Source organism: Micropterus dolomieu, linkage group LG02 (assembly GCF_021292245.1).
Source record: "Micropterus dolomieu isolate WLL.071019.BEF.003 ecotype Adirondacks linkage group LG02, ASM2129224v1, whole genome shotgun sequence".
Lineage (NCBI taxonomy): Eukaryota > Metazoa > Chordata > Actinopteri > Centrarchiformes > Centrarchidae > Micropterus > Micropterus dolomieu.
Genome location: NC_060151.1, coordinates 14,607,703 through 14,622,015, shown reverse-complemented (window position 1 = coordinate 14,622,015; position 14,313 = coordinate 14,607,703). Strand labels below are relative to the sequence as shown.

At 39.6% G+C, this 14,313-nt stretch overlaps 1 protein-coding gene across 1 annotated transcript; it reads right to left on the bottom strand.

Annotated features, from left to right (window-relative positions):
- Positions 1 to 6,838: 6,838 nt before the first annotated feature.
- On the bottom strand, positions 6,839 to 10,870 carry lgals2a (lectin, galactoside-binding, soluble, 2a). The gene is made up of 4 exons (XM_046075903.1): positions 10,795 to 10,870; positions 8,499 to 8,578; positions 7,890 to 8,061; positions 6,839 to 7,501 (listed from the first exon to the last, which is right to left on the bottom strand). The coding sequence occupies exons 1-4, from the start codon at positions 10,801 to 10,803 to the stop codon at positions 7,355 to 7,357; spliced, it is 408 nt and encodes a 135-aa protein (XP_045931859.1). The 5' UTR covers positions 10,804 to 10,870; the 3' UTR covers positions 6,839 to 7,354.
- Between the last annotated feature and the right edge of the window lie 3,443 nt (positions 10,871 to 14,313).

Sequence of the window (14,313 nt, the reverse complement as noted above, 5' to 3'; positions counted from 1 at the left end):
ACACTGATTCAAATTGACAGTGTGCATATCACTGGAACAGTGCAGAGACCTGAAAACGCCTCACGCACAGACACACATGCACATACACACACACACATACATGCATGTGTAACGAGAGCCAGGTTGATATGAAAACCCATATCTGAATGAAAACCTGGGGAATGTGTGCTATACAGTGTAGAGGTTGGAGTTTGTTTGTGTGTGTGTGTGTGTGTGTGCAATGTTTAACCCAGACAGTTCTTGGAACCAGAGATGCGGTCACACCTGGCTCACCCTGCCTGAGGGGACAAGTGCTAGTAAACCTGAAGAAAAAGGGACAGATTATGAGGAACATTTCTGCAGAGACACAAAGAAAGGTGGTGGCGAGGGGCAACGGAGCGGATAAAGGAAGAGATGAGTTCAGAGAGGGGTGTGAAGGAGAAGAGGTGGTGTGAGGGGATCAGGTAAGGCACAGAGGAGCAGAAAGGTGGACAGAGAAGCGTTTTTGTCAAAATACAACACAGTCGTCACTGCTACTTGAAAAAAGACAATGAGCTGGCTGTGTGTGTCCATTCTGTTAGAAGTAAAAAACAAAGACAAAAAATAGACTCAGTGACCACAAACTATTGACAGAGGAGATTATAAAAAAGCATGACTACCCAGAGAGGACTTTGAACATGTGATCAGAGCACTGATTCATTTAGACGATCATTCTATGGTATTATAGTAAAACCTCCATTTCCTCACTTACTCGATGAAGGGAAATTCAAAAGATCTTCTCACAGCATGTTTCACAGGAACACAGGAGACGATTACACTCATGGAGCAGCCTAGCATGCATGCACTTAAATGCACACAATTATAACACACATGCTAGTGAATGCAGCTGACTATAGTACAAGAGGATGGAAGTGGCTTCGAAATAAAAGCAAGTGGGATACAATATGGGAGACATGTGGATGCAAGCTGCTAGACAAAGCCAGCTAGCGTCGGGCTAAGCAGACAGATGGGGAAGCGGAAGTCGAAGAACATTCCGTTTGAAATTCTTTCCCTGTGTTTACAGTCAACAGTAATCACACTAACAAGGTTGCTATCTGAAATAACACAACCAGTGGAGCTTGTGGCTCCTTATGCTTATTTTATCACTGACGCACACCCACTATCACAATGTGTTTCTTGTCAGCTTCGTTTTGTCTTCTAGAACAATGTTTTGTTTGACAGCTCTGCTCTGACAAAGTCTGAAGACAAAAAGTTTATGAAGCATCTTTTTTTTTTGTTTTGTTCCTGAACTGTTAGGATGAGGAGAACCTGTTATTCCCTGGACGAGGAGTATATTGTTTGTTCTCGCAGACTCATTTCGAACATGAATCATAGGACTCCCACTAATTAGCCCACATTTTACTTGACGTTGAGGGCACATCAAAATTTCCAGAAGATATGGAACTGTGAGCACCAGCGTGAAATAAACACTAAATAAGTGCAACTCTCTGTTCAACATCACTAGATGCCTGATGGACCCTGTAGTAGAAGTTTAATTCATTGGTATCAGGAGGTGGTCACATTCAGAATTTTGTAGCGTCGTGACTGTGCTGTAAATGCAGATTCTGTTTTAGGAGGGGACATTTAAATTATGAAGACGTGGCCTAAATGTGACTGATTACAGGCTTGGGCTAGTGGTACTTTTATGGTTCCCATTGGACTGCACATAAAAGGAGATCAATGCACTGTAATGGAGGCTTACCTTACAATACGCTTATTTGTATTCTGAAGACTCTGGCCCAAATTAAATTTAAAACTTATGCATTTAGCAAACACATTTATCCAATGTGACTTTGCATAATAAGTGAATGTTCCGGAGGCATCAACAGTATACACTAGCAGAAAACTCTAAGTGCTGGGGAAAACCGGTACATTGACTGAAGAAAAGTTAATTATCAGTGGTGTAAGAACAAATGCACGTTCAGTAAAGAATACTAAGTCTATAACTGTATTTACAATGTGTGGTTTGGCTGAGCAGCCAGGCCAGTGCTTCCTGCCACGCACCCTGAAGGTTTGATGTCTTGTGGTAGCCCTGTGCATACCATGTGAGAGGGAGAGAAAAACGTTCATCTTCACCCTACAACGTCAAAAGAGTTAGAAACGTTAGAATTTATCATCAGGTCTTCAAAAAGCAGATGTCAATCTAACCTGTTTGTATGCTTTAGACAGGTCTTTAAAAGTCACTGAAATCACACCAGGCAGGTTGTCAGTCCACATCTGTTAGCATTACTATGGTGATGAGCTTCATTCCAGCCCAGGAGACAACTCAAGTAAACAAGGTGAGTGACTTTGACACAATGTGTATGAGGTGCATCACAAATCTGGTTGGAGGTTATAGGCGTTGAACTCTGCGTCATAGGTGCAGAGTCACATTGTTTTTATGCATTCAGACACAGAGATCGTGCATTTATTGCTTTACTTAAATCCCCTAAATAAAAAAAGATTTGCATTCACAAAAAAAAAGAAAAGTGCACTATCTGTCACAACTATTGCACTCAGCTGTTTCTGCAGGCTGTATCAGCAGGTTTAGTAGCATTGCCTTAAATATAATCTAGATATGTGCAGTACAGCTGAGGACTGATTCTGGTGTTTGAAAGGGCCTACTGTGTGTAAAAGGTCTCCTGTGCTGCTGTGCACACACATCTCTTCACACCCACACGCACACACACACACAGTCACTGTAGGGCAGGTCAATGACAGTGTACACTCCAAGCTGTCAGAGCTGTTCTGCGGTTTGCACACGACAAAACTGAAAGTTCCCCTGGGCTCCCACCTTTGTGGATCAACTGGTACACTGTATTCCTCACAAATACAGAAACAAATACAGCAGCCAATTAAACACAAACAAGCATTTTTTCCCCCTATGTTCCCAATGGCACAAAACGTAATGTAATTTAAATTGCAACCTTAATCCACTGTTGGATGCAGTAATGCCCTTTAATGTCACCAGATAAAGACACATCTACAATAGATCTCTTTCAGTCTAATAGATATTTATATCTGGATATTTCACGTGGCACTCCTCTGAGAATCAAGCTGTGTTTCAGAGTCACAGCTCAGCTCAGTTTTTATTAGCCACAGTGCATGACCAAAGAATATCAATGTCAGTCACATAATTTTTAGTATTGGTATGCAGATGAAGAACTGCTAAATTTCTTCTCCATGAGACATGTGACATGGTGTATAAACACCAGTCTGGTTTCTGACAGAATCTCTTTCATTCTACTGGCCTGTAGAGCACCTTAGTGAATTTTACAAGCTAACACGTTTCTGTCACCAATAATCTGTAATTTGTGTTCAATATCCAGAATATTCACACATCCTTCTATTAATGGATGCCTACACATTCATTATGGAGTTCCACAAGGCTCCATTCTTGGGCATTTGTTATTATTACATTAATGATGCTGTTTCATAAACTCAGTAAATAGTTCCTCTTTTTGAAGATGATTTTAATTTAATTCTGCATCTAACAAACTTATACTCATTTATCAGCAAGGGACAAGGCATTCATTTTCCAAATGGATTCTGCTTTGTAATGCTATACTAATAATTAATTGATGATTAGGAATTCCTTGGTATAATAATAGATGGAAAGTTGACTTGGAGAGATTGCACAAGGATTGATAGTTTTTGGAGATGATCCACTAAATATATGTTTGTTCAAATGTTGTTGAACTTTACAATCATCCACCACACTATTAATTCTAATCTTTATAAACCAACATGTCTACAGACCAGAGTCTGGAGGTTTATCCTACACACCTTACCCTCAGTTGCTTACCATCCAGAAACATGGAACATTTATATTCCTGCTGGGACTTGATTTTCAGTGCTCTTTGGGGAAAACTCTTACAAGCCCACTTGTGTTTCTGTCTTCTTCTGCACAGCTGCTATGGTTTGTATCTTTGTTTTTATTTTATGGTTTCTGTACAAATAAATTAACTATAACCTGTATTTACTCCCCCAAGGTAATACTTTCGTGATGCTGTCCCCCAACAGGTTCTCTTGAGTTTATGTATTATCACGTTACTAAGATAAAACCAAGCCTGAGGTGAGGCAGGCATGCACAACATGAATCCAGGACCGCAGTCAGCTCAGGGCAGGCCCACGCACATCTCAATGTGTGGCTGATAGCTTCGGTGCAGAAATCTGGAGTCATGCTGGCGCTAAATATAGACAAAGGTTTTATGTAAGCTGAGGTGAATCATTCCATTCCACACATTTCAGCACATTTACTCGCACATACTGAGTAAGTGACATACACAGGTGAAGGAAACACAGGGACGCGTTAAACATCCACAATACTCAAGACATAAAATCGATTTCGAGAGCTGACAATGCAGCACATGTGTGCTGCCTGCCAGCTGAAATCACACACATTTACATATGCAAGTGTGTGTATGCGTGTTTTGCCAGGACCTACTCTAAACAAGGTGATTTGGATGTGTTAATCAAAAGCCCTGACGTGATTGATTGGATGTATGTGGAAGTTGCTTGAGAGTTGTCCTTCACACAAGCATCACCTTAGGTGTCATTTACACTGGGGACGCCGGGGACATGTCCCCACCACATTTTGGAATGGCTGATTTTGTCCCCACCACTTTTTGAAAGCATTTGTTAAAACTGTTCTGAAAAATAGCTTGCACCAATAAATATTAACTAACAAATGAAAATGCTTTGAGAAAGGTTTATTTGCACAATAAGAAAACATGCAATGCAATATAATTTTCCCTCATATTTCCACCGTAAATTGAAGCAAAAAATGTCTCCAGAATGCAGGAAATTACGAGTTTAATGCTCAAAATCTCCTGGGGGAGGACCCCCAGACCACCCCACATTTATTTCTGCATCAAATATTTAATTTAAATAATCTTCTTGTCTTGTTCTCAAGGATCATCATGTCTTATGACCGAAATGTATCATCACGCCCCCAATCTGAGCCCCACTTTTCAACACAAAGTAACGCCCTTGAGCATCACAGTGCTTTGTAAGAATGGATTAGTGGATCTGAACAATAGTGGTACACATGTTTTTGTCTCTCTCCTGTTTGACATGTACTGGTCAATAAGGGTCACACACCGCACCTCACACTATCTGTTTTACCATCAGCATGCGTAAATGTGAACCAAAAGGAGTCATGGGTAGAGGTGAGTCTCAGGCCTTGCACAAATTATCTACATGGATGCAGAACAAACACAAACACACTGGGACACTAACAACACAGCCCTGGGTATCGATCTTGTCTGCTGCAAAATAATGAAGAGGGGAAGTGTTAAAATTAGTTATTTCCAATTAAGGGTGCGGTAAGACGGATAGGTTACAGCTGATGAGAGACCGAACGAGAGAGAGAATAAGAGAAACAACTCGGCAGAGAAAGGAAGAGAGGAAAAAAAAGTGAGTGAGACAGAAAGAAATTGACTGAATTGTGGACATCTTAGCAACCGAATCTGCTCCTTGTCCTCCCCCCGAGAGGGCACCTTTGAGACTGCCAGGTGACTGATTGCCTCACACACACAAACATATATACAATACATACATGTACCTGTGTGTCTTGACCAGGTCAGGCCAATCACATGCCTAAAAGCCACAGACACACACACACCTCTGTTGACTGCTGTTAGTGAATCGCGACAAACAAAGGAACGGAAAAGGTCGCCCACTATGATTCAATCAGTCTTTGTCTTGAAGGATCAGAGCATGGGAACATGTTTTCGCACATTAGCTCTGTTCTTCACTTCCCCTTCTCCATCCATCTCTCCTCAAATCAACCCTGCACACATTGCCTTCTGTTACATCAGATTAGATTATAATAATAGTCACGAGTCTCTCAAACACACACACACACACACACATAAAAATGGTATCTGGTTGGAACTGCAGCAGAGATGTTTTCATTTTCCACCTCTGTGCCATGCCATGCATGTAGAACACTTTATGCTGGTCAGTAAGAGATCATTAGAGTTTTCAGCTTATATGATTTTCTGTTTAAGATATCACCTCTCTATGTTCTTCACACTCTTGAGCTGTACCATCTTTTGCACAATTCCAAATTTGATCACAGGGAGTCTTTCAATTATTGTAAATCCATGCCATTTCAAGACCTGTCAAGAAATAGGTATAATAGGTTTCATCAATATGGAATCATAAGTTGTGACCCCAGCTGATAGCTGAAACAAAGGTCAGAGAACATATCACATAGCAACGTGGAAACAAACATTTTCACAGAGATCATAATTCACTGACATAGATCCAAAAGTCACTTAATTACACAATGTGTAACCTGAACCTTTTTTCCCACCATCCTTAAGGCTCAAGTAAATTGCATTAATATAGCAATGGCGACCTCTGCTGGCTAACATGGGTAATTATATGTTGTTGTTTTTTTAATTCACTCATGTGAGTAACACAAAAACGAAAACTATTTACAAAACAAGAACAGGAACTAAGGTTAAGCCTTGCTGAATGATTGTTTTCCAGCCGCCTGTGTAGAAATTGGATTCGTTGCTTGAGGATTCATGTCCGTTCACTTGGAGCACCTGCCGATCAAACAACCTCCTTCTCTGTAGTGATGAAGACTGCAGTTTAGTTGTTGCAAGGAGGTGGGGTGAAGTTTCAATATATTCTTCTTATGATGATGAATGAGCAATTTTCATGTGTCACTTCAAAACCAGCACTGAAGTGAATATTTAACTACAGCAAACTTAAATTATTAAAATTATAGAGTGGGCCGACATCTGTATTTTTACTGGACAAGGAAGGGGCTTTTTGATAGATAATATGCTTGTGTAACAAGTTAAAGGAGTCACCACAGTCCATGTTTATCATAAAAGAAAATGCTTTAATACATGTTGTAAAGGCAAGCATTATCTCAGTTATAAATCTGGAATGTCTGGGAGCATGCAGCACTTCACGGCACCTTAAAGAACAACTGATCACATTGTATGTGCCACCAAAACTAAACTCTGCAAACTGCAAAGCAAATAATTGTCAGATTACACGTGTATGGGACAACTTTATGTTTGGTTTGCTTTTCAGCCAGCAGCTCTGTCAAGTGCGCAAGATGGACATGTTACAATATTTACTGTATTCTTTTCTGTGTGTAAATCTGACCATTTTTCTTATTTATATTTTTGTCTATGGTTGACTGCATCTGTACACGTTGACATTTCACAATTCTTGCATAATGCATTGTGTGATAAGCATGTAAGGCACTACTGATATCACATGTTTTCAGGAACCTAAAAGCTGGGGCTGTATGCGATCCAATGCTTGACAAATGGGAAAGAAAAAGAAAAAAGAATTTCAATCCAACAATTCCTGGGAGGTTGGAGGTTTACTTGATTTCAACGCTTCTGATGCGAGCATCCCCATCAAAGCTGATGACCGAGTACTTCTCCGCACCCATGCGATTGGGGAAGTGGATTGAAGAGCCATCTGATAAAGTCACATGGAACTCTGTAGGGGTGAATTCAATGATGATCTAAATGGTAGGATGTGTGCAGAGATGGAGAGAAAGAGTATGCAGACAAAGATGTTAACTTCTGCTCCATTCTTAGACAAAGTATTGGTGGGTACTTCAAACTTTGCTCCATCCCAGCTCTGCATATGTCACATGGTGATTTTATTCAAATTAGCTCCAGCATCCTCATTATAAATACCTTTAAATAGTTTATCTCATGAATCATTCAAAATGTAGCTCTAACTGATCTATGGGTCCACACATTGGTGCTTAAATGATTATGGTGAAGTTATCAGAGGTGCAGTGACACATTTTCCAACAGGAAGAAAGAGAGAGGCATGGGAAAGACTGCACGTCTGTAGACACAAACACACAGGGCTGGAATATGTACACAGAAAGGACCTCTCACCTTGAACTCCTCTCCCTGTTGGAAAGGAAAGCCTCCCTCACGGTGCTCCTCACACCAGTTGCCTCCCTGATAAGAGTTGCAGACCACCACATTCTCATCCCCGTGGGCATTAAAGCGGGGGTTGATATGGAAAGTGATGTCCTGCTCATCTGGGCCAATATTCACTGCAAAACTGCGGCACAAAGTAACAAAAAGACTTATTGCGTTTTAATATGGCTCCTTGTATTTAAAATGGATAAGAGGACGCTAAGTGCACAAAACAATGAGACAGTCGGGGGAAGGGGAAGCTAATAGGTGTCACTGACTGTAACTGATTATAGAGTCCACCTCCAACTCTGTGTTAATGTTTATATAAAGAATGGCCCTTGTGATGCGTTAAGTTACTGCATTTCACTGGGAAAATGGAAAAAGTACAGAAATTAGAAAAAGAAGAGGAATCTTAACGATACAGAGAAGAACATGTTTTATTAGCAGTAATAATGAAGACTCAGCCACCTTCTGTGTGACACTCAGAACACCAAAAGGAGCCAAGAAGAGATGAACTGTTTCAGTTTTACTGTGATGCACTTATTTCAAAATATCAAGATGTAGTTCTACATTATTACTTACTTTGAAGCCTCAGACTTGGCTTCTCCAACAACGGTCAGGGTCTGCCCGACCTTGAAGGACATGTTCTTTATGATCATACCCTGTGCAGGAAAAGAAGGGGGCGATGGTGATACAGTACGTTATTATGTGGAAATATTACTGGATTTTACTAGATCCAATTATTATTGCAGCTTCAGGCAAAACACAAAACCAGCATGGCCTCAGCTAACTCTGCAATCCTCACTTCATCCTTAGAAATTACAAAACATGTTTTAAATAATACTCCCATTGATGGAATGGTCAAAGATTCCAGCTCTTTCCTGTCCTGCTGTTGCCATGGCCCTTTTCCTCTACACAGGTTTTGACAGAGGTTAAACATGTTAACAATTATGAGGGACAACCGTTATTAAACTCAGTAATATTTTCCTAAGTGCAATACAGGATGGCAAGTACACAGTGAAAAAAAACCGCTGAGTAAAGCAGAAATCCTCAAGTCTGTTGCTACTACCACTGGTACTTGTGGCAGGAGAATACTGAGATGTGCCACGATTAGGAAATTACACTTGAGCAATCTATTATTTGGTTGAGAAACACAGCTCACTGCTGTTTAACATTTTGTCACTTTGTCAAATGATGTATCTGGGGAACTGTTAACTGTCACCAGGGGCTACAAGTACACAAATAGCAGCTCTTTGAGGACTCAAAATTTTTCACAATATAGTTAAACATATGTGACACGTGTGCTAAAGCAGACGGTTATGAGATGATGGAAAAATCTGATTCTGAGCAGACACAGTAGAGGCAGCCTGAAACATGAGCTCTAAGCACTTCACCATCATTTATGTTCTGGTCAAAAACACAGTGACAAGTGAACAGGAAATGGCACAAATACAGATGTTTTAAATCTTGTTTTTTTTGTAAATTATGTTTTATAATTTGCACCTACATTTGAGAAAACCTTCTGTGCAAAAACCTTATAATTTTCACATCTTTGATAGCAAATTGCATTTTGTCAATGGCTTTCAGAGGCTGATCCTAACCCCCTTTTTCAGGGGACAGGAGCAATAATTTAACTTGTGTGAGTTTTATGCATTGCTGCTTTTGGGAGAAAGAATCCTTGCTAATATTGTTATTGTTATGTGTTGATTTCAGCAGAACATGAGAGGATAAATCTGGAGCAAAACCAAAAACTTGTATCTTGTAGATTAACCAAACCATGAAATGAAAAGGAGCGTAAAGAGATGGAATGACTCGGGTATGACATTCTTTCCATGTTAGAGTCCAACTGTAAAGTGCATGAATAACACATGACACTGGGGCTTGAGCCTTGGGCTGGGCTGGGCTGAGGTCGGAGCTGGCTGTTACCCTGCATCTCTCCCAGACACTCCTCTCTAAAGGAATCAGCATACTGTATTGTTTAAGAGATGCCAATTCATTACACCTCTTGCTGACAGAGTGACAAAATCTCGCCACCAACTGATTAGAAATAAAGCAAAACACGTCAATCAAATTATCCATTCTACATAATATAAATACAAAATAGACCTTTTACAGTGCAAGAGACATTCCCTGATAGAATCACAATCTGCCACTGCTGCCTTGTTCACTCCAAGAGATAAACTTGAGTAAAGTAACATCTACTCCACCCTCCACATGATGACTTTATTTCATTAGATTCTTTAATGTGATTTAATCCTGCCACCCCCTCCCCTCGCTGTGCCCTTTCCAAACACGTGTTTACCCCTGCAGCCAACAAAAAGCCAGAGTGATACTGGGCCTTTGTTGTAAACTACTGAGTTTATGAGTCCAAAAAGGCCTTAATGCATTGCTGCCTGTGTTCAGCTCAAGATAATGAGACTGAGGTGACTTGAATGAAATGAACAAATGTTACCAAGCAGCTCTGTTGCAGTGTCATTAAATTGCAGCAGAAAGAATGTATTGACCTAGAGCTGAGTTATTTTTGCTGCATTTGAGGAAACAACATCAGTAAATCAATTAGTAGGTGACTGATGTGCATGCCTGTGTACTTGTTCGGTGAATATTTTGACCATAAAAGGCAACGAAAGCAATCCAATAAATCCATATCTCTCAAAAGCACAAGTTACAGTGCAACGAGCTGCTTCAGCTAAAGCATAGTTCAGCAGGTTTGGTTTCATCGGCATGGCATGGGCCTATGAAGTAAAGCGGGCTGACACATGCCAAGCAGCTGCCAGCTCCACTTTTAAAATATGACCTAACGCTGCTCGTCCATCTAAGCCAAAACACTGACAGTAAAAGCGATGCAGGAGGACAATACTGATGGTAAAATTCTACTTACTTGCATCATCTCTGCAGATGTGGCCAGTCAGTTATACAGCTGAGAATGAGTGAAAGTGCAGCAGGGCCTTGCCTCACTGCACAGGAGGATATATACAGTGTGGGAGGTGCCTTTAATCTGAGTGACACTTCAAGCAGCCAATGCTACCAGGCCATCAGAGAACATCAGCCAATGAAGTAACAGTGTAGCTACTGACCATAAATAACTTGACTATAGATTTATTGCTTAACAACTGATTGCAGACTTTAGGAAAGTAAAGATGATTAGCGATAGATAATTTGTCGACATCAGTTACATTGTAACCTGGTGGTGTTGAGTCTGACTGCAAGAGGAAAGACAAGCCAGAGTGCAAGACAAAAATAGAAATGCATTTGTTGCCAGGGAGACAACTAAATATTTAGCTCAGCCAGTAGCCTTAATGCTCACTTACTGTAAATAGCTTGTAACTTCCTGTAAGATCAAATGGCAGCTTTAGAGACCAGTGTGAATGCCAAAAAGTAAACTTCAGTTAGAAAAGAAATGGTCCAAAGTGAAATGTTGAGAAATTGAGAAATTCTATGAATCTCTGAGTCAGCATTAGGTCAGACTTTCATCCGCTGACATGCAGCTGTGGGAATGAACCACACTCTTACGCTGCAGTGTAACATATCCTAATGTAATTTATTGCAGTAAGAAATTTTCATGTGTACACTAAAGGATTATACAGTATACAGATATTGTTGGTTGTCTACACTTTTTGCCATTTGTGTGGTGGAATGATGGCAAGCTGAGTAAATGGTCGGTTTAGATATCTCACAGGATGTGGATCTATCTTGCTGTCATTGGGCGTTAAGAATAGTCTTTATATTTTAGTTTTTCTTACGTGGCAGCATCATCCTCAGTTGATATATCAAGACAAATGTTTCTGGATGAATCTTTACCCACCTCATTAAAAACCAACATTGATAACCCCTAACCCAATGATTTTATCATTTATTCATTATTATTCTTTGGTTATCAGTACAGACATGAATACACCAAATGTATACAATCCAATTTGTTTACCGTAAAGCTTTGACTTTAGCTAAGAGGAAAAACATTGTGGGATATTAGAGAGTTACATGGCTTATGTGGGTAGTTTGATAGAGACAGTATGCGCATGTACACACTTGCACTTAGTCTACGATGCATGGTTCTCATTCATAAGATGCTGATTTAGATGGGATCTTCCAGCTTTATGAAGAATTTCACATGCATGGTGCCACTGCTCTTCAGATCTCTCAATTTCGACAGAAAACAGTGTGTTGTTAGCTGCTAAACAAAATGGTCAAAAATGTAGCTCATGTAGTGGCAAGCTCCCCATTCTGTCCTGCACACACACTGGACTACTCTGTTTGTAGTTAGCCACACGAAATGGTCTGTCCTGAGAATTCATGGTGCCAGTGAAGAAACTCTTGAGGACTGGGTCTGAGAGGCTTCACAGATTAAGGAATTTATGTTATAATTTCTATGTTTAGATTTTGCATTTTGAGTGAATATTTTAAACTGCAGGGATATATGGTGAGTCTATTTTTTGTGTTATGTCTTATTATTATTATTAGTAGTAGTGAGTGCGTTATGTATCTGATGTAAATGTTTATAAGTAAAGTACTAATGTAATGTTCCAGTGTCTCTCTCTCTTCTCTCTCTCTAACACACAAACACACACACACACACACACACACACAGAAAACAATTATAAAATGTATTTGGTTGCAGTTGGCTTTGGTTTTCTGTTTTACTGGATCGCTGGAAACACATCTGGCTCTAAGAGGAATGTATGTTTGTTTATAACAATGTCTCATGTCCACTGTAAACACACTGATGACTGCTGATTATTAACAGCACATTTGCTAATAACTTTATGTTCACCAACAGAAAAGCCGACACTCAACTGTGGAACTTAGTTCAGCTGTTCTTTACGAATGTTCAAAAAACACACAAACAGTGTGTGCTTTGTTCTTCTCTCAAATAGCTGGCATGTGTCAGTGATTCCATGAAGTGGCAGTGTCCAAGCCACCGCTTAAACTATCTTCATTTCTTCCTCAACAAAGGTGCATTTCTCAAAACATCGTCCGCCGGATAATTGCTTTATTTAAATGTTGATCTCTTTAGGTACATGGTGTATCTGGGAAGATATACTATTACTATGGGATTCATGAGATGTGGTTCAGAAGTTCAGTGTGGCTCAATATCTTGTATGACTCCTCTTGCCCTAAGACCCAGTCTTAAGACAGTCAGCAGATCTGATGACAAACAGAGGAAGAACACACACACATTATTTGTATCTGTAATAACACCTCAATAAATATACCTTTGTGAAGGTTGCGGCCTCCATCTATATATACTTGGTGGTGCACAGAAGCACAGCTACCTATTTTGATTGTTTAATATTGAGTTTTGACCAGAACCATCAGTATGGTATTTTGTCTGCTTTGACAGTTGACCTGAGTGCTTGTAGAAACACGAATGTTCACTGGTCTCCCGTGGTCACAGTGGGGAAATGCAACACCACATTGATTTGGTGGCTGACTAATGGCTGCTATTGTACAATTTCACCTTAAAACGTTTCAGCCCTTGGCTTCAAAGGTCATGCTTATCCAGCTCTCAGACTCCACTCAGAGAAAGGCTGAACAAACTTTGTTATAATCTTCAAACATGCTGCTTACATTAAAAAATAATAATGAAGACCACACATTTTTAGGAGCAATCTTAACCTGAGTCTAAAAAAATGAGTGTGCAGAGAGAAAAGTCACATATCACACACAGAGAAGGTATGTAGGCAACAATTTACATCCTTTAGTTTAGATCCTTTCTTCATTTGCAACAATTAGCCTGAAGAGTGATTCATTCAGCTAAAAGTTTATAGGGTACTTTTTGAACATTTTACTTAGAGTGTCCTGCTATATTCAGTGAAGCACTATAACATAAAATATAAATATTTAGCTAAGGACTTGCACTCACAACCAGGAGAAGAATCAAGAGTGAAATTTTCAGACATCCTCCTCTTACTTTCTGAGCATTGGGAATAGTCAAAAGCAAAAAAAAAAAAACAAACGACAAAAAAAACCCAACAACAACAAGAAGTTAATCATTCATCATTGATAACATAAACATTAATGTTGATTGGGTTATGTTAACCATTCCAGCCATTACAGGTTGAACATTTTCCCCTAGTTTTGGTCCCCAGGAAAGACATTTTACTTTTGTGAATTTATTCTAGGTTAAACTATTTTTGACTTATATTTTATATAAAGCTTTTTGTCAGTGCACATTTATGTGAGGAGAGGGGTTATTTCACAGATTAAGATTTGTTTCAGTAGGAGGATGAATATTTCATATAAATAAAAATAGCAAACATATATACTAAATATATACTTATTTATTTAACAGTAGTACAGGAGTATTGCACTCTGATTACACACCATTACACAAACATCACAAGCCCTGTTATGCTATGAGAGACTGAAAATCCATGTAATCATATGAACGACCCCATAA

Coding starts and splice junctions, on each gene's coding strand:
- lgals2a (XM_046075903.1), bottom strand. Junction 8,062..8,498: donor GCCAAGTCTGAGGCTTCAAA/GTAAGTAATAAT, acceptor TTTGTGCCGCAG/TTTTGCAGTGAATATTGGCC. Junction 7,502..7,889: donor AACAGGGAGAGGAGTTCAAG/GTGAGAGGTCCT, acceptor CCTACCATTTAG/ATCATCATTGAATTCACCCC.